At 51.6% G+C, this 23,914-nt stretch overlaps 1 protein-coding gene across 1 annotated transcript; it reads left to right on the plus strand.

Moving 5' to 3' along the window:
* Positions 1 to 23,914, plus strand: SPARC (secreted protein acidic and cysteine rich). The gene is made up of 10 exons (XM_003981374.6): positions 1 to 159; positions 10,706 to 10,775; positions 12,072 to 12,134; positions 12,686 to 12,773; positions 14,215 to 14,336; positions 16,152 to 16,272; positions 19,075 to 19,208; positions 19,875 to 20,023; positions 22,106 to 22,254; positions 22,722 to 23,914. The coding sequence occupies exons 2-10, from the start codon at positions 10,719 to 10,721 to the stop codon at positions 22,748 to 22,750; spliced, it is 912 nt and encodes a 303-aa protein (XP_003981423.1). The 5' UTR covers positions 1 to 159; positions 10,706 to 10,718; the 3' UTR covers positions 22,751 to 23,914.

The raw sequence follows: 23,914 nt of genomic DNA on the forward strand, positions 1-23,914 counted from the left end.
ACAGAGGAGGAGGAGGAGGGACTGAGGGGTGGAGGGGAGACAGACCCAGCCCAGAGCTCCTAGTGGTTTCCTGTTGCCCGGCTCTAAACCCTCCACATTCCGGCAGACCTTCACACAGCCCAGAGCACTCTGCCTGCTGCCCGCCTGCCTGCCACTGAGGTACGCACGACCCCCACCCGGCCTTCCCCTTCTCCAGTGCCCAGCCCCTACACCCTAGTTCACTCCTGCACTTTGTGTACAGAATGAGGAGCTGGGCTGGGAGGTCTCTGGGTCAGGGACGGGGCGCGCATCTCCTTTGGGCTCCATCACCGCTGCCGCAAAGGGCAGGAGCCGCGGACTGGCTGCCTGTTGCTTTTCAGGTGGTATAACTTTGTCTCCCTTTTAGGTTTGCAGAAAATAATCTCATTGTGTCTTTGGGGGAGTGTTTTCTCTGTGTGTGTGTTTGGCTCTCTGGTTTCAGAGGCTGCCTGCCTATCCTCTTTGCTCCCTTCACAAATGTGGCAGCCTCCTTTCCTGGGAATCTGATCTGGTCACAGCTGCACAGGGACAGAGGGCGGCCAGAGTCTGCCCTACTCCCCCTTCCAGAAGATACTTCCTAGACTGGGTTCTTGGTTGGGGGTTCTGTTCTCCAAAAGGGACTTTGCATGAGAGATAAATTGATCTGTGGAGGGCAAATGGTGGGGGGGGTCTCCACCTTTTATCAGCACCCTGGGAAGGTTCCTGTTTCCCTGGAATTCTCCCCCAGTGACCCCTCCCCCGCCAACCCACACACTCTGAAATAGCACCGTCAGACAGTCACTCCTGGGTTAGGCATTGTTCCCATCTGGGGCTGCCCCGGGGTATAAACACAGGAACTCACTGGCCGTGGCTCTTAGTGTAGGTAGATCTGAAGACCCCAGGCATCTGATATCATCCAACCAAGACACCTGGGTCCTTTGGGAGGCTGGGTGTGGCGGAGGATGTGCCAAGAAGGGGAGAAGGGGGAAGGCAAGAGAGAGAGAGAGTCCCAGGGCATCTCTCTCACACCACCTTATTTGAAAAGCCCAAACTCTACATGGGACTGGTGTCTAGCCTTTTAGGATGTTAAGTCCTCTTTGGACGCCCTCCTTCCCATCTCTACCGTCTTTACCTTCACTGGCTCCATTGGCTGGGTGATGAGGGGACTTCCTGGGGTCTGAAACACATCAGGGATAAAGGGGGCACTAAGATGAAGCACGTCTTCAAGGAAGCCCAGCCTGCCCAAAAGAGAACAGAGAGGCACACATTTTCCTCCAGAAAGGACAGCATTCTATGCAGAACACATGGAGAAAATGTTTCCACCAGCAATTCTCTAGGGTTACATTTCTATCACCTCCAAGTGCTGATGGTAGAAGTGTTGAGAAGCAATTAAGAAGTAGGTTGGCAGACTTAAAGCACACATTCTGCGTGTTATCTTAGGTAAGTGAGTCCTCTGGACTTCGTTTCCCTATCTGTAAAGTAAGAAGACTGGACTTGGTCTTCTGGGTGCCTGACGTCATCTGAAACTTTCTAGGGAAGTTCTCTTAAACTGGAATCCATGGACTGGCCTTTGAATGGGCTTCAAGCATCTGCAAGCCACTTAAAATTATATGTACAGTAGTGTGTGTGTGTGTGTGTGTGTGTGTGTGTGTATGAGACAGAGAAAGAACGAGAACAAGGGGTATTCACAGCCTTTAGTCTTAACATATATTCAAATGGATGCACTACCCCCAGATAGCCAGAGGGCATGACGACGTGGGAGATGGAGTGTGGGTGGGACTGGAAGCAGATGTATATTTGCAGGAGGATAAACAATTTTGAAAGAGAGTGGTTGGGGAAGAGAGGGTTAACTCAGAGTGCTCAGCTGCCACATCGACAAAGCCTGAAGGCGGCGAATTGCCGAGGGAGAGAGGAGGGGGGAAGGGGTGCCTGGAGAAGGAATCAACTTTTGAAACTTTCTCCAAGTCCCACCCACAGAAAGGCTCTTCTTTGCCGTGACTCATTCTGGGAGGAATGTGAGTTGCCACGGTAACCTTTTTTTCAGGGTCTCTGCCTGCTGGCTGGGAGGGGACGCTGAAAGACTCAGAACGTCAGGGTCAGGCTCGTCAGGCTCCGTCTGAATGTCCCCTCCTTCACTCAACCCCCAGACACCAGGGCAGCAAACTCTAGGTCCTGCCCTGCTGATCTCCCAGAATCCCAGGGCAGCTGTGGGGCTGTGATAAGCCTCCCTGACTTGGGTGTTTGAAGAGTTTTTGTTCCGCTGCTGTCCCCGGGGTGCCGTTTGACCTTGAACTAATCGGGTTCTCCCTTCTGAGCCCCAGTTTCTTCCTTGATTAAAGAACAATAACAACCGTCACCTCCAAGGGCTATCCTGTGGAAGAAATGGGCTGACACACAGGAAGCAATTGGTGAACTGTGGTCCTCCCACCTAATGCAATGGGTTTTTAGAACTGATAAATTTATGGCATCCAGAGACTTAATGAAATCATTTCCAGCTTTTTTTGGCCCGGGAGCTCCATCATCTTGGGTTTGTATATGACTTCTCTTTACTAAAAGTGCTGACAGGCACAATTTAAGCAAAATATTGTTTAAATCCATTTTGATTTGGGCACCTTCATATTTCCCAAGAGTGTTGTACCCCCCAGTGTGAAAAGAGCATTGGCCAAGGCTATGGTAGAGGTGAGTCTTAACTCACAGTGAGTGACATTAGGTAAGACCCTTCCCCTCTCTGGGTCTTAGTTTCCTAATCTGTTAAATGGGGCAGCTAGATGGTCTCCCGGGGCCCTTCCAGCTCTGAAAGGGCCTGCAAACCTAAATCCCAGAGGTTGCCTTCATGAGAAGGAGTAACTGGCCTACACTTTTAACACCCCCGTATGCCTACTTGAAAAGGAAACAAGAGAGGAGGGGCTACGGGATCTTGGGTTGCATAATAGTCCTGCTAAAGCCTTTATCCCTCTGAGGAGACTTGTCAACCAATAGCATGGCTGGGGTTTGCTATTTACAAGAGCCAGCTTTCCTTGATGAAAATAAGCTATAAATAGGAAAGGATGATGGTGGAAAGGCAAGCGCCCAGGATGTGAGGTAAATAGGAGAATATGTGGCTTTTGAGATTATTTACATAGGTGTGCAGAGATAAACAGGGGCAGACACGAACCCATGAGGATGCAGATTCTAAGCACGGCTTTTACCAACAGGCCCCCACTGGTAGAGCTAAAAATAAGTGCCTCCACACGTGAGCAAAGACAGAAGGCCATACTCTCACATACCTCTCCCTGAACCGTATGCTGGCTCACAACACAGCACAGACAAGTCCCAGGTGTGCACCTGGATGCACATACAAACTCTGACCCTTCCCTCCACAGGCCAAAACAGACAGATGCTGAGCCAGGTGGACACACAAAGACACACATACACAGCTTCACATGGTCTTCAGGGCCATACGTAACTTACACACAGACACACTGTCCGTTACACACACACACACACAACTACCATTTGCAACCACACCCTGTTGTGCGTAGCCACACGTAACTACAGACGATGACAAGGAGGTAGACATGTCACACACATACAGTACCAAATCGCTGGCTGTACTTCACAGATAGAGACACTGAGGATCAGAGAGGGAAGATAACTCATTCAAGGTCACACAGCCAACTGATGTCTGAGCCTAACTTTCAGATGTTCAGAAATATCCAAATGTTCGCTTTTTTTTTCTTTTTCTTTTTCTTTTTCTTTTTCTTTTTCTTTTTCTTTTTCTTTTTCTTTCTTTCTTCCTCTCTTTCTTTCTTTCTTTCTTTCTCTCTTTCTTTCTTTCTTCTTTCTTTCTTCCTTCTTTCTTTTTTTGTTTTCATCTGATCACTTTGGTTTCATGTTTGTACAGGCAACAAGCCCTGTGGATGATAAGTGAGGAGCAGTACTTTCTCTCTCTCCTTTGCTGGCCAGCAATGGCCTATCCCAGGCCTCATTAGGGAATTATGCCATCAGGACGGCACAATGTGGCTAATAGGTGGCTGTTCATTTGCTTCTTGCTGGCTCCCTCCCTATCCTGTCTTTAAAGGAGGTAAGAGAGGGCTGGAGTTGAGCTTTTGGCCAACCCTGGGAATTAACGAAGCCACCTCTTCTCTACAGCAGACGGCCTGGATCCTATCCCCAACCCTGAACTCGGGGATGGCTGGGCTGAGCAGAGCCAGAGGCAGCAAGCAGTGACTTGGCAGAATCCTTTAGAAAAACAGCCTCCTGTTATCCAGGAGGGAGAGATGGCTTAGGTAGGAAATTAGTTCTGCCCCCATTCTCAAGACACAGAGCTCAGTGTCTATAGAAAAAATATGGATGGAGATACCAACTGTGTCCAGAACTGGGTTCTTTCAGAAACTGGTTATTAGCCTATCTTATCTGGGGATCCCTCTGGGTCATCTTATATTAGTCATGGCATGAGGATCCCAGACTGATCAGATGAAATAAGAAACGAAACAAGGTAAACATCTGGAGGTTTCTGAACATCTGGAAGTTAAGCTTTGACACCCGCCTGCTGTGGGACCCTTAAGTGAGCTACTTTTCCTCTCTGAGCCTCAATTCCTTTTGTCTCTCAAATCAGAAGCATGGCAGAGAGGTTTCGCATGGCTTGCCAATGCCAATCCATAGGCAGTGGCTGCTAGAAGAACCCTGTTCAAGATTTAGACGCCACTCTGCACTTTAGGGGAAAAAGATCCTGTGTTTGATTAGTAATGTCTGCCACATGCACTGGAGGAGCATGTGGAGACATATTCACCATGTATTTACTATCCTAGGGATGTGACAGTCTGAGCTCTCATCCCCTCCATTTGTGGTCACCCCATTTGCAGCAGTGGCCCCTAGAGGGAGCCAAGGAGGAAAGCCTGAAGCTCCACCCGGGGCCTCTCCTAACCACGATGAAACAGTGAAACGTGGCATCTTAGATGCCTTTATGGAATCTCGGGCTGATCCCAGTCCCAGACTCTGGGGCTGCTTCAGAGCTGCCCCAGAACCTCTTCGCTTCTGGGCTTGAGCTTGAGTTTCCCTCAGATTCTTCTCTTCCAGCAAGAAATATTAAAATTGGAAGCAGAGTCCAGGGACAGGCTGGGTGGGGTGATACTCTGAAAGGTTTCTGCCTGAGCTGACTTAGAAAGCCAGAGTCATAGAAACCGTAGGGACCACGCTGCCCCAGGGTTTGCAAACTGTGTTTATAGGAGAACCCAGAGATGCTCCAACATGTCTCAGGGGTGTCCGAGTGTGTAGGACCTTCAGCCCCCTTCTCAGCATCACTTTTGCCTCCTTTTGTTTTTTTTTTAATTTCACGCCGATTCACTGAACAGATAAACGCCTTCATGTTTCAACAAATGCCAAAGGCCTTTAGCTGCTTCAAATATTGGACTTTGCAGAAGACCTCATTGAAAGAAAGGGCTTATGTAATTTTGAGCACCACTGATCTAAAACAACCTCCTCATTGTGCACATGAGCAGGGCCAGGTGTGGTCCAGGGAGCGAAGGAGCCTTCCCTAAGTTTGCACAGTGAGCTGGGAACAATGCTGCCAAGACCGCAGTCCCAGGACTCCCGACTTCTGTGTCACGAGACCACCTCTGAGTGGCGGTGCTCTCTCCCTGGTGTGAGTGCCAGGTCTCCGGCCTGGCCCGGCCCTCCTTCCAAGTCCCAGCTCTCTGGCGGGCCTGGCTCGCAGAGGGGGTTCCTTTATTAGCCTCCAGACTTGTTTTTCTCTCTTTAGGCTTGTTTACCAGGAACGTGTGTTTTTGGAACCCTTGTTTCCAAGCCAAACAGTGGGAGAGAGATGCTTGGTTTGCGTCAGCAGGCCAACGAAGGGGCCGGCCTGGGGCCCAGGCTTCGTCACTGTGTTCTCTGGAGGCTAGGATAGTGTCCCCTTGACCAAGAGGAGCAATGCCTCCTTTGTTCCACCCCGACACCCTTTCTCCCTAGGCCACAGGCAAAGAGCTGGGGTTCTTGCCCTGGATTCTTGAGGGGGGGACAGATATTCTGGGATCCTTGGGTGTTCTTGCAAACAACACTGCTTACTTCTATTCTCTCATATAAATCACCCGTGAGCCTCTCAAGGTAGGTGTGTTATTTCCGTTTTACCGATGGAGAAACGAATTGAGGCCCAGAGAGGGAAAGTTACTTTCCGAAGGTCACACAGTTGCTAAGCGGCAGATTTGAATCTGTACGCTCTGTCTCCAGAGCCCACGAGCTTACCTTTCTCTTCTGCCGCTTCTATAAAAGTGTGTAATCACTCTGATATGGTAGCCATAAGCCGCATGTGGCTACTTAAATTTAAATTAATTACAATGAAATATAATTAAAAATTCAGTTCGCCCACACTAGTGGTATTTCAAGGGTTTGCCAACCATAGCTACCACGTTGGACACTGCAGGTAGAGAATATTTGCATCATCTCCAGAAGGTTCTCTTAGACCGCCCTGCTCCATAAACCTCTTTCTCTTCAAATCAGATTTGATGATTGCAGCTCAAATTCTGTGCTTCACGTTCTTAAGAGCCTATGATTCCAAGGCCCACAGTCTAAGGCTCCGTGATTCTGAGATGTCCCCCCTGTGCTGACATTCAAGGGACTTTTCAGTGTCCAGGGAGAGCCCAAAGGAGGCCCTTTATATTTTGAGGGAGATGAACTGGCTGGCTGTACTTTTCCACTTTTCCATCCCCGGAGTCTTTCTAAAGAGAGGAGTGACCTCAGCTTCAGGTCCTGCGGGCAGCCACGGACGGGTTTTCAGCCATCTCCAGAGCAAATAAAGGCAAAAAGGAAGGGACTTGATGTACGGAACAGGGGGAGGAGGTGGCGGTGGGGTGGGAGTGAGCAGTGTCTGCATTTGGTGACCACCAAGCCAAGGGAAACACGCCTCCTGTTCCTCCCCTGGCCCAGGCTACTTTCCTTCCCTGCAACTCAGGCCAGTTCACAGCCCAACTGGGCTCCATTCAGGTGAGCACCTGGGACGTAGCAGCTGCCAAGGGAAACTGTGAGACGAAGAGCCCGCCCGGGGTGGAGCGGGGCCGCCTGGGTCCTCACCCAGCCCTGCTGCTCACTCCCTGGGGCTCTGGGAAGATGTCTTTCCCTCTCTGGGCCTCACCTTCTCACCTGTGCTACGGGGCAGGAAGACATGCCTTGAGCCCCCAGCGGGATGCTGGATTGTGAAAACACTTTGAAAAGGATAGACATCTGCATCACCATGGGCTAAAGAGATACAAAGGAGCAAGTCTTCATTCGATACCAGTCATTTCTACGGGGCTGTTTATATTTTCACTGGGCGGACCGGATCTAGGTTTGGTTGGCAGAGGATGTGTTCTGAATGCTGGGGTTTGACTCTGTGTTCTGACCTCACTGGGGTTACTGTTGCACCCCATCAGCTCTGCGGGATGGACGGCTGGCCCCTTTGCCAGACCTGTTTCCGAGAGCCTCGGGGATCTTATGCACGTGTAGAAAGTGTGGCCATGCAGGAAGAATAGTCCAGACATCCCCCTTCCCTCTCAGCCCATCATCTGGAGGCATAGGGCTCTGGGACTGGTGATGTAGCCCTGGGCACTGGGCAGGAGCCCAAATTTTGGAAATTCACGCTTTCTCTAAGATTTTGGGTCATTTTCTTAACACTGTCACTTTCTGCATTTCTCCCACACTCCCCCACCAGACATAATCCCTAAATAGGCCCAACCCAACTCCACAAGAAGGTAGTTTGCCCGGGGAGTTTGACTTGGAAAAGGCCTGAATGTTGCACGATTTCCTCCTCTCAACTGCAGGCTCATCAGGAAAGTGGGACTGTAAGCCCTCCCTTGCCGTGTCTGCCCATGTGTCACAGCACAGGCTCCAAGGGGAACAGCGCATATGTGAGCCCTTTAGACGCTAAACGCACTACAAGATTTAGAACTATTTTTTGGTTCTGGCTGCAAAACCAGCGGCGGGAAGGGTGATTGTGCCACTAGGAAAGAATTGCAGGAAGGTAGAGAGGCAGGACAGACCAAAGAGCTGACCAATAGACCTTTCCCTGGTCAAGGAGGGGAAGGAACATGGTTCCTCTGCTCACATGAGGGACAGACCGGAGATACTGGCCTTCCTGGCTTTTCAGTCGGAAGCTCATTACATTTCCAATCCGGGCTGGGGTAGTTCTCCGATGACATGACTTCTCTGTCACTGGAGCCCAGACAACACCTTTTTTTTTTTTCCTTCTAGTTCCCAGTCTCACTTTGACCCTTTAACTTCAAACAGCCCCAGAAAAGTCCTTCACTGATGTTTCTCTCTTGCTCCATTCATAGAATCTTATGTGGGGGGTTGTCTTGCTTGTATCTTTCAAATGGGAAAGCAAACAGGGAGATTTTTCCACTTGTAGGTCTGGGGCGGGGCGGGGGGGGGCGGTGGTGGGGAAACAAGCATACAACTGTGTGGGGCAGGAACATTCTAAAAATTTCCTGGAAAGGGAAGACTGGACTCGTCTGGGGGTTGGAGCCAGGGTGAAGCAATGCCAAGCTCCCAGGTTGATTCCTCTAAATTTCTATTACTTTTATTTCATACACACGCCGTGAAATAAGAGGTGAGGTTTTAGGTCGATTTTAATACAATAAAGGGCCATTATGAATCTGCTCTCCCTCTGCCTGTTTCTACCGTCCAAATACCATAGTCCAAGCGAAGACGGTTATACCACAGGTGAGGACACATGCCAAGACCAGCGTGTGCCTGTGACATTTTAAGGGCATTTTAAGAACCCAGCCTACAACCTCAAAGCTTACCTGGTCTGACCCTCACAACTAATGGAAGGGGAAGCAAGGTCTGGAGAGGATCAGTGATTTTAACCAATAACCAAGGTTGTTTTGAGGCTGATCAGGATCCCCTGGCATTGAATTCCAAGCTGCGTGTTTGTTTTTTTCCATGATGCCAGGGTACCTCCAAGGAGCTGGGCCAGTTGAAAAGTCTTGGAAAGAACTAGGAATGACGAGCCCGATATAGACGTTTGTGGGGACAAAAGAGGGAAGACACGGCCGCTGCCCACCTTGACTAAACGCTGCTTGGAGGCAGAAGAATTCTTGTTTTTGCGTAGCCACAGGAGGAGGAACAGAGTAGACCAGAAGTTGGAGGGAGGCAAGTTTGGATCCATATAAGGAAGAACTTTCTAAAGCCATCTGGGAATAGAAGTCCATCTAGTTAGAACAAGAAATAAAACGTGCCCACCACAGTTCCTTCGTGAGGGATGGCATTTTGGCAATGAATCATCAGAGAAGATTCTGCCTCCAAATCCCTTGCAGTCATGGGATTTTTGGAGCCAAGGGTTTAGCATCCAGAGGATGAGGTCTTAGCAGCGACCAGGGTAGGAGAAGCTTCTAGATCTCAGCCAACATCCTTCAGCTGTGAGGGGGAAAGAAGAGAAAACATGAACATAAGTGAGCATTTGGATAGTTTCCCTGGGGGATCCAGAGAAGTGCTGTCCCTTCTGGGTAGAATGGAGACAGATGTGGCTGTCCACTGGTCACACTCCAAGACTATTGCTCTTTGTTTCATTTACTTAATGTTTATTTATTTTTGAGAGGGAGAGAGAGAAAGCATGATGACTGAGCCATCCAGGCACCCCTCTTTCTTTTAGAATGTAGATCTCATTGTCTCAAAGTGGCAGGAGGTCTCTGCCTATTAACTTCCCCCCTTCTTTCGGAGGGTAGAAAGGAGGAGGAAAAGGAGGAGGAGGAGGGTTTGGAGGATGGGAAAAAAAGAATTCCATAACATCGGGGATTAAGGGTCCTTGAAGATGATCTGGTTCAGTATTGCCCAAACTTGACTAGTTAGCCAACCACCTTTGGCGAGCCACTTTTTCAAACCTTAAATAAATGGGGGCCCCTGGGTGGCTCAGTCATTGAGCATCCAACTTCAGCTCAGGTCATGATCTCACACTCCATGAGTTCAAGCCCCGTGTGGGGCTCTGTGCTGACAGCTCAGAGCCTGGAGCCCGCTTCAGATTCTGTGTCTCCCTCTCTCTCTGACCCTCCCCTGCTCATGCTCCGTCTCTCTCTCTCAGTCTCAAAAATAAATAAAAACATGAAAAAAAATTTAAAAACTTAAATAAATGTATCGGGAAAAAAGACTTTATGTCTTTACCGTAAGCGGAAAAATCTTTTGTCTTTTGTCATAAATGGAAGGAAACTATAAAAAAAAAAAACACAAAGAAGACAAAACAACTCTGTTGAATTCCAGCTGGATATAGTTTCCTGTGGAGGCTCTGAGCCGGAGGCCTGCTCTCTGTTAAAAAGGAGCAGGGAGCCTGGGTGGCTCAGTCAGTTAAGCGCGTCTGACTCATGATTTCAGCTCAGGTCATGATCTCATGGTTTGTGCGTTCAAGCCCCACGTTGCAGTGGAGTCTGGTTGGGATTCTCTCTCTCTTCCTCTCTGCCCCTCCCCTGCTCATTCTCTCTCTCTCTCTCTCTCTCAAAATAAATAAATAAACTTAAAGAAAAAGGAAGAGAGAGGAGTGCTAGACAGGTATCGAAGACACCTTAGCAGCAAACTGAGACTTTCTCCTCATACAGTCGGAACTGGAAGAGAATGGAATAAAAGCAATTTCCTCTGGCACCTTCCATTATCCCTTTGCATGCACCACCTAAATTTTATCTCAGATATCACAGGAATTCAGCTCCGAAGGGGCTGTCCGTCAAGAAGCCTCCCACTCACTCAATTCTCCATCTCCGTCCCCTTGCAGGGTTCCCAGCATCATGAGGGCCTGGATCTTCTTCCTCCTTTGCCTGGCCGGGAGGGCCTTGGCAGCTCCTGTAAGTACTCAAACAGCATATCCGCTCGGTCTCCCTCCATCAGAGTCACCGACTCTACCGGCCCTGGATACTTGGAGGGGCGAGGGCTTCCCTATCTCATTTTGTGCCTTATTAAAAAAAAAAAAAAAAAGATTTTTCTTACGCTAATAAGCTCAGGAGAAAAATTGAGATGAGGACCCCTGGATGGAGAGTCCAGGGAAGAGAGATTTCCATGTAAGGAGAAGGTGAACTTTTAGCACCCACAGAGAGAGGGCTGGTTAGTTTTCAAATCAGTGAGGACTATTTGGTTGCAAGCAACAGGCCCCGGTCTCACCACATTAGGAGGGGGAAGGATATCTACAAGGATAGATTATGAACTCTAAGGCCTTGGGGAGGGCTGGAGAAGGACAGGTCCAGGATCTGGGAGGTGAGAACAGTCTCGGAGATGCTGCCATTTGAATGGATCTGCTCCAAAGGTTTCACTTCTTGAGAAAACGTGTCAAGATGATCTAAAAAAAAAATTCAAGGAGAACCAATCCAGTTGAGCTTGGGTCCTGGGCCTGCTTCTTGGCCAGGGGTCGTGTAGAGCACCCTGACTGACAGACCGTCCCTCCAAGACTTAGACTTGCACGCAGAGGGCCAGCAGTGGACATTCAAAGCTAATCCGGAAGCTGTTACTGGAAGAGAGGGGAAGAAGGGTGCGGCAGACAAACAGTTTCTTGCAACCTAGGGTTCCCTCGGCCTGTCTCCACTAGGAGGTGTGAGTGACTGTGGACTCCGGCAGGTAATTTTGGCAAGAGACCTGGCAGGGTTAGCCATTGCTAAGAAGGAGCCCCAACCAGCCAGGCACCTCAGAGTTGTATGCTACCTTGCTTCTTCCTACTCCAAATTGACATGGCAAGAATAACAAATTCATAAGAACATCCTACTTGCGGAAAAGATAATGACATCTGTTAAGATTCGCGGTGTTCATGCCCCCGTGGGTCTCAGTTTTCCAATCTATGAGATGAAGGGAGGCGGTCTGCATCAGTGGTTTCCAGATTCATAGGAGTTCGAAGCAATGAAAGTGCTTTTCCAAGCTGAATCTTATTGGGAGAGACACCCCATATAGAAAATATATAAAGGGGGGTGCTCCAGCGTTCCACAGGGCCCCTGTGTTTGGTTTCCCTTTTGCCCTCATCACCCTACCCATGGCAGTCCCTGAGGCACAGCCTTCGGGATCTCCAGGGAGCTGCTCTCCCAGCTCCCCAGGCTGGAGGCGCTTCAGAGGCGAAGCTGGCCCCGACCTCCCTGCACCCTATTTTCTCTTCCCAACAGCAACAGGAAGCGCTGCCTGATGAGACGGAGGTGGTAGAGGAAACCGTGGCTGAGGTGGCAGAGGTAGGTGGGTAGGGTCCCCAGATGTCCACATCCATTCCCTGGAGAAACCAGGGTGCTGGGAGTCTCGATCCTGGAACGGGACATTTGCCCCTTCCCGTGTGCACGCATAGCACCGAGGTGAATGCTGTGTATCCCCCAATCCTGACCCGTTCCTGAATGTTCCTCGTTCAGTGAAACCCTGGAGGTGGGAGCTGTGAGTTTGAAATTTTTTCTTTCTAAGCTGTGGGGCGATTTTTCTTAGGTGATCACCCACAGTCTCCCCATACGTTAAACACAAAGGGGAGCTGCTGTGGCACAGCTGGTGGGGATGGCGGGCTCGGTACCCCTCCTGCCCTAACACCCCTCGGAGCCTCTGAGGCACCTCGGTGGACCTGTAGGAGTCTGTCTTAATTCTGACGCTGGCATCTGTGCTCTCTGTGTGCCCTGGGCCTGGCACACCTTTCCGGCTCATCTCTCCTCTCGTGGGACCTGAAGCACCCGAGCAAGTCCCCTCCAGTCTTTACCTCTGCGGGTAGGGGCCATTGGACTCACTGTTCTCCCCCCACCCCCAGGGACCTGTGGGAGCCAACCCCGTGCAGGTGGAAGTGGGAGAATTTGACGAAGGTGCCGAGGAAGCCGAACAGGAGGTGGTGGCTGAAAGTAGGTCCCTTTCTCGTGTCTTGTCACATCCAGGCTTTGCACTCCACTGCTTGAGCCTGGGGCGTGGGGACAGCCTACGTGAGGTTCCTTCCCAAGGAAATTCAGGGTGAGGTCCTCCCCCTGGGGGGGGGGGAGGTGGCTGTGGAGGAGGAACAGTGTTGACTCAAAGGTTGGGAATATTCTCTGGAATCTGGGAATGATCTGTTTATAGCCAGGCTGTGGGTCTCAGCAAAGGATGTTCCCAAGCTAGAAATGGCCTTCTCCCCTCACAGCTGTCCGCCCTGATTCCAAAGTTGGGCTTCCCGTTCCCACTGAGGCCGCAGGTCACATGTGGTCCCCGAGCTCCTCAATGACCTCTGTCTCAGCCCCTGTCCCACACGGGCACAGACCTCCAGGAGCTTTTATACTCCTTAGCTTATGTGAAAATTGTTTCACACAGCCGTGAGGAAATAAGGCCTGGAAACCCGACAAAGCTCATATAATGCTACCCTTGGACTTCGTGCCAGAAAGACCGAACTGTCCTAGGGCCATTGCCTCCGGCACACCGTGCTGGCATCTCCGACCCAAGGGGTTAACGGCGTGGACTTGGGAGGCAGACCCACGTAGGCTTGCCTTTAAACTTGCCAACTCCCGCTGCGAGTGCCCTCCGACAGCCTTAGCTCCGTTGAGCCCGCTTCCTCACCTCTAACCCAGGGATGACAAAGATGCAGACCCTCGCCCCACGGCTGTTGGAGGATTAGGAGATAAAGCGCAAGGGCACTTGGCCCACCGCCTGGCAGGGCAGGCATCCAATAAAGAATGACTAAAATGCCCCAAATCAAGCACCAGGAGGAAACGGCTAGATTGAGCTGTCATCCTGAGGGCACAGAATTTTTGTCGGAGCAGAGGGGCATCTAATGGGTCTGTTCCTTCCCTCCTCCAGGCCCACCCTCATCCGGTGTTTACCAGACACAGCTGGGCTCTATTGTTCACTGCGGGCCTCAAGGCTCTTCTCCCTTTTCCTTTACAGCCACTCAAGTCTGTTTTGCTTGGCCTTACAGCTCCCTGGCTCCACGACAACAGCTGATTTTCCATCCTTCTAGAAAGTTTATTTTATAATCCCAAAACGCCTCACTATCACTGAGGAACAGAGCTGAGAACACAATGGTTGCTTCGATCCTCAAGGGAGTCATATGGTATCCAGGGCTCCTGGGTCCCAGATGAAGCCTGCAGGCCCCCAAATTGTGCCCGACTCTGACCTCACACTGAATCTCTAATCCCCAGACTGAGCCAATTTCTCCCTTAAATGCCAATTGCTGGGCTCAGCAGAAGAGAAAGGAGGACTCGGGGCTGCCCAAAGCCCAGAGTGGGGGCCCCAGAGGAGGAATTCTGCCCCGGGATCAGTCTGGTTGGGTTCGGGTGGACCGGGTGGTGCTAACTACACGCCCTTGTGCTCTACCAGACCCCTGCCAGAACCACCACTGCAAACATGGCAAAGTGTGTGAGCTGGATGAGAACAACACCCCCATGTGCGTGTGCCAGGACCCTACCAGCTGCCCTGCCCCCATTGGCGAGTTTGAGAAGGTAAGGGCCGGGGGTTGGGGGATTGGGCCTTCGCAAACATGGAGTGGCTACCCAGAACACTGGTGGCCTGGTGACTCTGTGGGGCAGTTCCAGTCTCAGAAGTCCCCACACTGGTCACAGCAGGAAAGTGGAGGTAAGGCTCTGTCCGTCACCATGTCTCTCCAGCAACCGATAAGGATTTATTCGGCACCGTCAGGTTCCCAGCTCTGTACCAGATCCAGAAGGGAACATATCAAGAACATCGGACACTGAGATAGGGACTTCAGTGCTTGGGAGCAGCCTAGCAAAGCATCCAAAAATGTGGGTTCTGGGGTCAGACTGAAGGTTGACTTCAAACCCTATCTCCACCCGTGTCAACTGTGAGATCTTAGCTAGATGTCGAACCTTTCCAAGTCTCAGCTTTGTCATCTCTGACATGGGGACAGAGATTGTCTTTATTTCATAAGGTGGTTGTGGATATTTGTTAGGTAGTGCTTTATACTTAGTACCCAATATATGCTATTTTAAAAAAGCTTTCAAACCCATCCATTCTGCCTCTAATAGGACTCATTCACTCAACCAACTATCCATCAATCCAACCGTGTAATTATTTATTGAGTGCCCACTCATGATAACTAATGTGTTAGTGATGACCTAGCTCAGCATATTTGGTACTGGCATTGTTCCCACAACCTCCCATCCAGGTTCTCCATCAGTAGTCTCTCCCCAATACAACTTATCCTCTGGGCTCCAAATTTTAGCATCGTTGTCAGGTCTTTCCTCCTCCTCACCCCTTTACTCCCATCCCACTGGTCACCAGTGCCCATCAACTCTCCCTCTGCGATGATCTATAAGCCATAGTGAGTATGTACAGGAGGTTCCACACAAGGCTCCCTGCCTCCTAACACAGATACTTCCTGCCACAGTCCTCGGGCACCCCGCGGCATCTCTGCTTGGCCACCCCCACGTGCAGAGAGAGATTCACTAGAAGGACTCACGTGACCCAATGTACAGTTGTGCTCACAGCTAAGACTTATTACAGTGACATATTAAAGATACACAGTATATCACGCGGGAACAAGATGTAGGGAGAGCCTGGAGGAATCCAGGCCCAGGCTTGCTTGCTTTCTCCACTCGCATGAGGGGTCTCACAAAATGCACTCTTTCCCCAGCTACAAAGATGCAGCCACGTGTGAACAATGTTTCTGCTCAAGGAAACCCATTAGAGACTCGGCACTCAAAGTTTTCATTGAGCGCTAGTCACGTAGGCACCCTCTGCCTAGCACGTACCCGAATTCCAGACTTCCAGAAGGAAAGCAGATGTTCAGCACAAATCGTATCGTTTGTACAAGCAGCCTAGGCTCAGTGAGGCACCCTTGTCATCTGTGGAAAGTTTTATAGCAGGTGCAGGGAATTGTTTATCGGCCAAGTTCCCAGATGCCAGCCAAGGGCCAACATCGCAAGCGGGCCTTGCTAAGGATGACAGTCCCAGGCTTTCTGCATTAACTTTTTTCTGTACTCTGCCTGTTCACCACCCCCCATCTTTCATTCCTCCTTTCCACATCTGCCAGGCTTGTTTCCCATATCTCTGCCGGATTCAGTTGTACCTCCACTCAGAGGCCAACAGTGGCTCTCGCCATGGGCTCGTCATCAGCCCAGAAGCCCACAGAGTGGGTTCTTGTTGCAGCCCCAGCACTAACCCACCACCTGACCTTGGGCTGGTCACATTCCTTGCTTGGCCCCTTGTGTCCCCATCTCTGAAATGGGCAAGGATGGTGGGGCCAGTGAAGGGCTTTGGGAATCAGGGCGTGGCCCTCTGTGCTCTATGCTTTGCAGGTGTGCAGCAATGACAACAAGACCTTCGACTCTTCCTGCCACTTCTTTGCCACCAAGTGCACCCTGGAGGGCACCAAGAAGGGCCACAAACTCCACCTGGACTACATTGGGCCTTGCAAATGTGAGTCTGTCCTTGGCTTCTTCCAGCGCCTCATCTCGGGGAGAGAGCACTGAGCTGGTGCTGATGCGGGCTCTGCACCCCTGTGCTTCGTGACATTGGGCGAGTCTCTTTCCCTCTCTGAGACTCAGGATTGCCATTCACTACTTGTTAGATGTTTATTCATTTATTTAGAGAGAGGACACATGTGCACACACACAAGTAGGGGAGGGGGAGACACGGAGAGAGAGAGAATCCCAAACAGCTCTGTGCTGATGTAGGGCCGAGGCCCCGAACCATGAGATCATGACGTGAGCCAAAGTCAAGAGTCAGATGTTGAACCTACTGAGCCACCCAGGCGCCCCAAGATTGCCATTTATAAAATGGGATGATTGTCTAGGAGTAGCTGCCTCTCGGCTCTGCATTCAGGACACCTCTCAGGAAGGACTGAGCGGTTGTGGAGGTCAGGGAGGGTTTTTGGATCCTTCCACTAGCATCCAAGACAACCCTTCCTTTTCTCTACTGATGAGGATGTTCTTCTATAGGGCTAACCCAAATCTTTAGTGCTTCAATATGGCAAAGCAAAAATGATGTTCTCTCTGGGCCTATAAAGTGTTTTTAAAAGACAGTAAAACCTTGGTTTGCGAGCATAATTCATTCTGGAGACATGCTTGTAATCCAAAGCACTTGTATATCAAACCGAATTTCCCCGTTAGAGATCATGGAACCTCAGATGATTAGTTCCACATCCCAAAAATATTCATATAAAGTGATTACAATACTGTAATATAATACAAAATAACAAAGAACATATAAAATCTAAAGAAAAATAAACAAATTAACCTGCACTTACCTTTGAAAACCTTCGTGGCCGGTGTGAGGAAGACAAGAAAGAGGAAGTTTATTGTGTAGGGCGACTTTCACTATCGCTAACGGAATCACTGCTCTCTATTGGCTCAGTGGAATCTTCTTCTGCATGGGGGCCATTGTATACACTCCATGGATGTTGACTACAGTACAGTATTAATAAACTCTTGTCATAGACTGTATCGAATGTAACTGGCAACAAGGTAGCCGAGGAAAGGGTCTCTATCTGCAGGCAGCCTGACCCAGAATGAAGCAGAGCATTCCTCAGCTCACTCTTATATGGAACAGCGGAGGAGGGCTGTCCATAGGTGCTTTGAAGGGACAAAAAACACACTAGTGCCAGTTGGGGGCACCTTCCAACCTTCTGAAAAATCACTAATTTCTGCCAAACATTGTGGCCTGAGACCCAGCATCTGTGCATGGGAGACGATCACCCACAATCCCACAGTGAGAGAGAGACAGAGAGAGAGAGACAGAGAAGACCCATTGGCCCAGTTGCGATCACGTGATGTTCAGCAACACATACTACTCGTATTGCAAGACGTCACTCACTTATCAAGTTAAACTGTATCAGAAATGCTTGCTCATCTATGGAACACTCGCAGAACAAGTCGCTTGCAATCCAAGGTTTCACTGTATTTGAACTTGAATGCTTTAAAATATGAGGCATGCCAGTCAGTTTCCTTCAGGCCCCATTACTCAGCGTTGCCCTATCCTTGGCCTTTTCACTCCATCACATTCCCGTCTGCCCACTTAAGACCTACGATTAACCACTTTCCTCTAGAAACCTGGGAGTCAGGTGTTGGGGGAAGGGATGCCAGGATACTGTCTAGCTTCTTGTTAGTGATTCCAGGTGCAGATCCCACTGGCCCAGGTGCCTCTTTCAGCATTGGCAGTCTCCTTATCACTTCAGACACCCAAGGCCACATCCTCCTCCAAGACAACACCCATGTAGTGTCTCTGGTACATTCTGGCACCAGATGGCACTGGGGAGAGCCACTCACCGGCTTCGTGAAGGTGTGTAGGGTTCAGCAAGGTGGAGGAGAAAACCAGGTTCTCCCGTGGTCAGCCTCATGCTCCCAGTTATGGGGCTCAGGAGGCTGGGGAGGAATGCTGATAGGAATCCTTGGGCAGTGAGACTGAGGAGTGGGCCAAGAGGCCTTTTACCAAAGTGGTTCTTTCTGTCCTCTGGGGTGTGTTGCTCACTTGTTCCAAATCCTAGTGTGTCCACCACAGATGTTCCCTTCCACTCCCTAGCTAGTGGTGGAGAAGGTAGTTGTCCTAACCACAGAGGGGACTTTCCCTAGACTCGGGATGAGGGAAGGACAGACCTCAAGCCCCAGGGCAACCATATGCCAGGGATGGTGGATGAGGTTCTGATAATGTGGCCTTGAGCAAGCCCCTTCCCCCCCCCCCCCCCCCCACCCCACGCTGACCTTTGATAAGTCCAATAAGAGGGTAGACTTGGTCTGACATTCTGGGATTCTAAATTCCAAAGATCAGGATGGAATCATCATGAAGAATGTTCTGGTGGGTAAGTATTACTGACCCCCCCGCCAAAGCTAAGCTGGGCCTATGGATAATGTTATTCAACCTCCCAGCTCAAACACCTCCCAGAGGTTGGTATCACCAGCGTGGAACCTGGACCTCTGCTTTCAGAGCCCCATCACCCAGAAAAGTGCAGGAGTCACTGGAGTGAACCATTTCCCTCAGCAGACTAGATCAGGCCTAGGGAGGAGCAGACGTGGCTCAGTAGAACTTTCTTCCCCCACACAATCTCCTTTGCTCACTGTGGTGTGAGAAACCATCCCAGGAAGGCCGAGCCACTGTGCCCAGGTCATCGATTGAGATAGCCGTAGGAGGAGGCCCTGGGTGAGAAGAGTGGCCCAGCCAGCACGTTGGCCCTCAGGCAGGGAGAGTCAGGGTCTGTGCTGACCACTCTCGTGTTTTGGACCCTAGACATCCCCCCCTGCCTGGACTCCGAGCTGACCGAATTCCCCCTGCGCATGCGGGACTGGCTCAAGAACGTCCTGGTCACTCTGTACGAAAGGGACGAGGACAACAACCTTCTGACCGAGAAGCAGAAACTGCGAGTAAGTGCTCTCTCTTCCCAGCCTGTCCCAGGGCCCTTGCCTGGCACTGAGCGAGGTGGCTCCTGGCCCCAGGCTGGCTGAGATCCAGTCCCATCCCTAGAACTAGGCCCCCACGTGTAAGCCTACACCGCGGCGCTGACGAGTGCCCTTGTTCTGGGCGCTGGGACGCCGGCTTCTCGCTGCCTTTGGAGGCTGATAATACACGTTCATGTCTTAAAGCCCGAGGAGCCCTGTAATAGAGAGACCTGCTCACTTTGTTTGGCCCAGGGTTAAACAAAAGGAGCACAAACGGCCCAGTTGCTTTTTCCTTCTGATCTGTGGATCTTTAACGTTACTGGACATATCAAGCACTTGGAGTACCGATAACGTGCAGATTCCTGAGGCCCATCTCGGGCCCACAGAATCAGTGTCTCTGTGAATCCGGGCCCAGGAAGCTGCATTTTCACACACTCCCCAGGTGCGTTTGGTGGGACAGCTCTAGGCAGATAGACAGCTTTGAGATCACCCCAGGCCTCCGCTTTTGTGGGTGAGATGCTGGTACCCATCTATGCCACTGCCTTCCCTCATTTCGAACCTTGGCCTGGGCTGGTCTCTTCCGGCTCCAGGCCCTCCCTGGCCTGGACGGTCTCCCCTGGACCCTTTGTCACGCAGCATCTGCTCTCACAGGTGAAGAAGATCCATGAGAACGAGAAGCGCCTGGAGGCTGGAGACCACCCCGTGGAGCTGCTGGCCCGGGACTTCGAGAAGAACTACAACATGTACATCTTCCCCGTGCATTGGCAGTTTGGCCAGCTGGACCAGCACCCCATTGATGGGTAAGGCCTCAGGCCCTCAGGGTCACGGGGCGCCGCTCTGGCTCGGTGCTGGAGGACGCAGAGTCGTGGGTCAGGGCTGGGAGGTGCACTGGGTATGGCCAGAAAACTCTGCAGACTGCTGCGTGCAGTCTGGAGTCCCACAGTTTGTGTAGGGGCCGAGCAGGAAGGAAGCCATAATACACGTTCATGCCGGAAGGAGTGGAAGTCAGCTGGAATTGAAAAATCCCTCCTTACCCCTGTGCGCACCGGCCTTGGGTATCCACTAGTTGAGGGAGAGTGAGCTGGAAAGGAGCTCAGACTCCGTGGGGTAGTGGGGCGGAGGTGGGCTGGCCTGTGTGCTCACAGTCCTTCAGCAAAAGACCTGAGACCCAGCAGCCCCGGGAGGGCAAACCGAACCTGGGACTTCTTAAAAAAAAACTCCACAGAACCAATCCCATCCACACCGCAAGCCCTTGTTGAATTGCTCTTCCCTGTCGTCCAGAGGGGTTTTGACGTGCCATGCAAGCACACGGCAGAACAGGCACGCAGCTGTCCGTGACCCAACACTCACTGAGCAACTATTATGTGCTCAGCCCTGTTCGGGCAGGGGGTTTAACCGTGATCAGAGCTGATGTGGTCCTTGCCCCCATGAAGCTCACACTCTGGGTGACAACCAGCTTCTCACAATCGAAGGACAACAGTAAAAAGGCCCCCAAAAGGTGTAAGTGGGTGGCCGGCTGCACGTGAGGCCGGGCAGTGGTTGTCAGGACCCTCACCACAGCTTTGTGGCCTCCTCTTGCTGTGTGTTCTCGGGGGAGCCCGGAATGGAGGGCCACCCCCTTCACATGCCTGGGGGAGGACACCGGGCCCAGGGATGGTCCTCTCTGGGCTGCTCACCCCTCGTCTCTGCCTGGAGCCCACCCACCCTGGCCGCAGTCCCCAAGGGGGGGGGGGGTCTCCTGAGCTCTGGGAACCTCCTTGCTGCTTCTCTCCCAGGCTCTTTCCATGGCTGGGATTCAACTGAGTCGCTCACTGTGGAGGGGAAAGGGGAAGTCAGGGGGGACATCTGAAGCTCAGACTGAGCCACTGGATCCCACCACAATGAAAGCACCGGGAGAGAGGCTTCCGGATGGGGCCGCAGGACTGTGCGTCTGGGAAAGTGCTCCAGCCTGGGCCAGGGGGCCCATGCCCCCGCTCTTCTTGCCCCAGAGCTGCACGGTGACCTTGCCTGAGTTCCTGCCCCTCTTTGGGCCTCAGTTTTCCCACCCATATGCAACAGAAGGGGAGGGGATGTTCCTTCCAGTCGAAACATTGTGTGATTCCTTCCACGAGTTGGGTGGCGTGAGGGAGTCTGGGGGTTAGAGAGAAAGTTGGAGTCACAGTGCGACCCCTTGGGGAAGAGTGTTTTGCGGACAACTGCTTGAGGGCTCTGGAGAATAAGGAAAAAATTCATACGGGTGCTCTGGAGTCCAGGCCGGTTGGAGGAAAGGGAATGGACAGCAGGAGAGAAGCCAGAAGGCCTCCCTCTCACACGTTACCAGGTACAGAAAGTGAAAGCTCTTGTGGAGGTCAGAGTCCTTCTGACCGTCCTGCCAATCCCAGCCCCGTCCCACTTCTCCCCAGAAGGCGGCACCGTCACCATTTAGTGTGTTTCTTTTTAGACTTTTTTCTAGGCATTTGTGGCTACAGACATGTGTGTCCCTGGAAACACGCACGGTTGTTTCATATCAGATTTTGATCTACCAACAGCAGAAGATTTTCACTTTAAGTGTTTGCGCCCCGATCCTCAGCCAATAAGGAAACAAAGGCACCAAGAGGCCCCTGTTATGAACCCATGGGATCTCAGAACTGGAAGGGCCCTTAGCCGTTACGGTCAACTCTCCCCGCTTTGATGGAGGGGAAACCGAGGCTCAGAGCAAGGCATTGCCGGCTCTCAGTCCCACAGCAGGTCAGCGGCAGAGCGAGGGGGCAGACCAGGACGCTGGCTTCCTGCTCCGCTCGCACACCCCTTCCTCCCGCCCTGTGGGGCAGCCTCGCTCTCCTGTCTCTCCTGGAGCATGGGGCTTTCCGACACCTCAGGCCCTCCCCGTCTCCTGCCCACAGGTACCTGTCCCACACGGAGCTGGCCCCACTGCGTGCACCCCTCATCCCCATGGAGCACTGCACCACCCGCTTTTTTGAGACCTGCGACCTGGACAATGACAAGTACATCGCCCTGGATGAGTGGGCCGGCTGCTTCGGCATCAAGGAGCGTGAGTGTCTGAGCAAAGGGGCCCCGCATCCTCTCCCCGCCTCCCCTCTGCTCTCTGTCGTCTGCGGGTCCGTCCTCTCTACCCAGCTCTGCTCTCTGTGCCTAGTTAACTCCTGTCTGCTCTCCCTGTCTGGGCGGGCCTTGCTCTCTCAGGTGGCTTCTTGTCCATCTGGCCGTCTTTATCATTCCCTTCCTCAAGCGTAGCACTCAGTCTGTGCCTAGCCCTATTTTGGGAACCGGCAGGCACGTAGACCAGAGACAGGAAGTGTAATTTGGCAGTGTGTGTCAGTGACAGGAACAGGGGCAGGGAGACCAAGGTTGTCAGTCGCCACGTTCCTGGGTGACCCTGGGCTGGTCATCTGACCCCTGGCCTGCGGATGGGGGGGGACCCACCGACTCCTCGGGAAGCCCGTCTTCACCCGCACAGGGCCTCACGCTCTAACTCTGTTGTCTCGTCTTGCTTTGCAGAGGATATTGACAAGGATCTGGTGATCTAAATCCACGCCTGCCTCCTTCCGCAGTTCCGGATCCTCCCTCTTTGATCTTCCCCTTCCTGTTTCCCCCAAAGTTTAAAATGTTTGGATGGTTTGTTGTTCTGCCTGGGGACAAGGTGCTAATATAGATTTACACGAATACATTAACGGTGCTACAAATGGAAATTGTAACCCAAGTCGTGACATTCTTAGGTGTGACTGCTCTCACTGCCTCTTGCTCGCCCACTAACGGCCCCGTTTTGCTCTCGCCCCTTGCGGTGTCCCCCGTTGTCTTAGTGGCGTGTGGGTGGGAACTTTGATCTGCTCAAGCCTGCCTTCAACACACATTGCGTCTTCAGATTTTCCCTCCTCTTCTGTTTGAAACTAACGCTCACCAGGGTAGTCTTTGTGTTCATTTTATTTCAGGGTATTGGCTGCCGGTGGGGGGGGGCGCTCTTCCCCTCATGGCCTGAAGGTGGGAAAGGGAAGGAACGGGCACGTGATGCTGGCAAGGACGTTTCTGGGACTGGAGGCCTAGTGGGAGAAAGCCGTGCGGAACCCGCCAGCCAGAACTGCAGGTGGCAAGGCTGTTGCTGGGAGAAAGGACCCGAGTCTGTGTTAGGAAAGTGTGTTAAACTCTCGCATACGCCAGTTCCGCACCAAGTCCCCCTCATCTTTCGGTGCCCTTTCTTGTCACGTTAGGCTGTTTGTCCAAACTTTTGGGAGCCGGGGTGGACCATCAGCTCTCTGGAATCTGCCAGGGCCCTGCCAGGGTGGGTCACCACACCGTGCGGGGCTTCTCCCCTCCTAGATGTCTTTGGGAAATGCAGGACTGGGAGGTGCTTTCGGCCAGGAAGGCCAAGGTCTAGAGCGAGGTGTAGAAAGTTATAAAATAGAAGTGTGGTTGGTGAATTTTTTTTTTCCCACATTTAGATAGCTGTCACAAGAGGTCTTTCCCTCGGTTTCTAGCACATCCCTCCTCCTTTTCTCCCTCTCCCCACTTTTTTCCTTCTATCAGTCAAGAGTAACTTCAAAGTCAATGGGATGGTCGGATCTCACAGGCTGAGAACTCGTTCACCTCCAAGCATTTCATGAAAAAGCTGCTTCTCATTAATCTTGCAAACCCTCGCCATGATGTGGGGAGTTTGACAAATCTTTCAAAATAAAAAGTAACGACTTAGAAACTGC

Source organism: Felis catus, chromosome A1, assembly GCF_018350175.1.
Source record: "Felis catus isolate Fca126 chromosome A1, F.catus_Fca126_mat1.0, whole genome shotgun sequence".
NCBI classification, from domain to species: Eukaryota; Metazoa; Chordata; class Mammalia; order Carnivora; family Felidae; genus Felis; species Felis catus.

Coding starts and splice junctions, on each gene's coding strand:
- SPARC (XM_003981374.6), top strand. CDS start 10,719: ATGAGGGCCTGGATCTTCTTCCTCCTTTGCCTGGCCGGGAGGGCCTTG. Junction 12,135..12,685: donor CCGTGGCTGAGGTGGCAGAG/GTAGGTGGGTAG, acceptor CCCCACCCCCAG/GGACCTGTGGGAGCCAACCC. Junction 14,337..16,151: donor CCATTGGCGAGTTTGAGAAG/GTAAGGGCCGGG, acceptor TATGCTTTGCAG/GTGTGCAGCAATGACAACAA.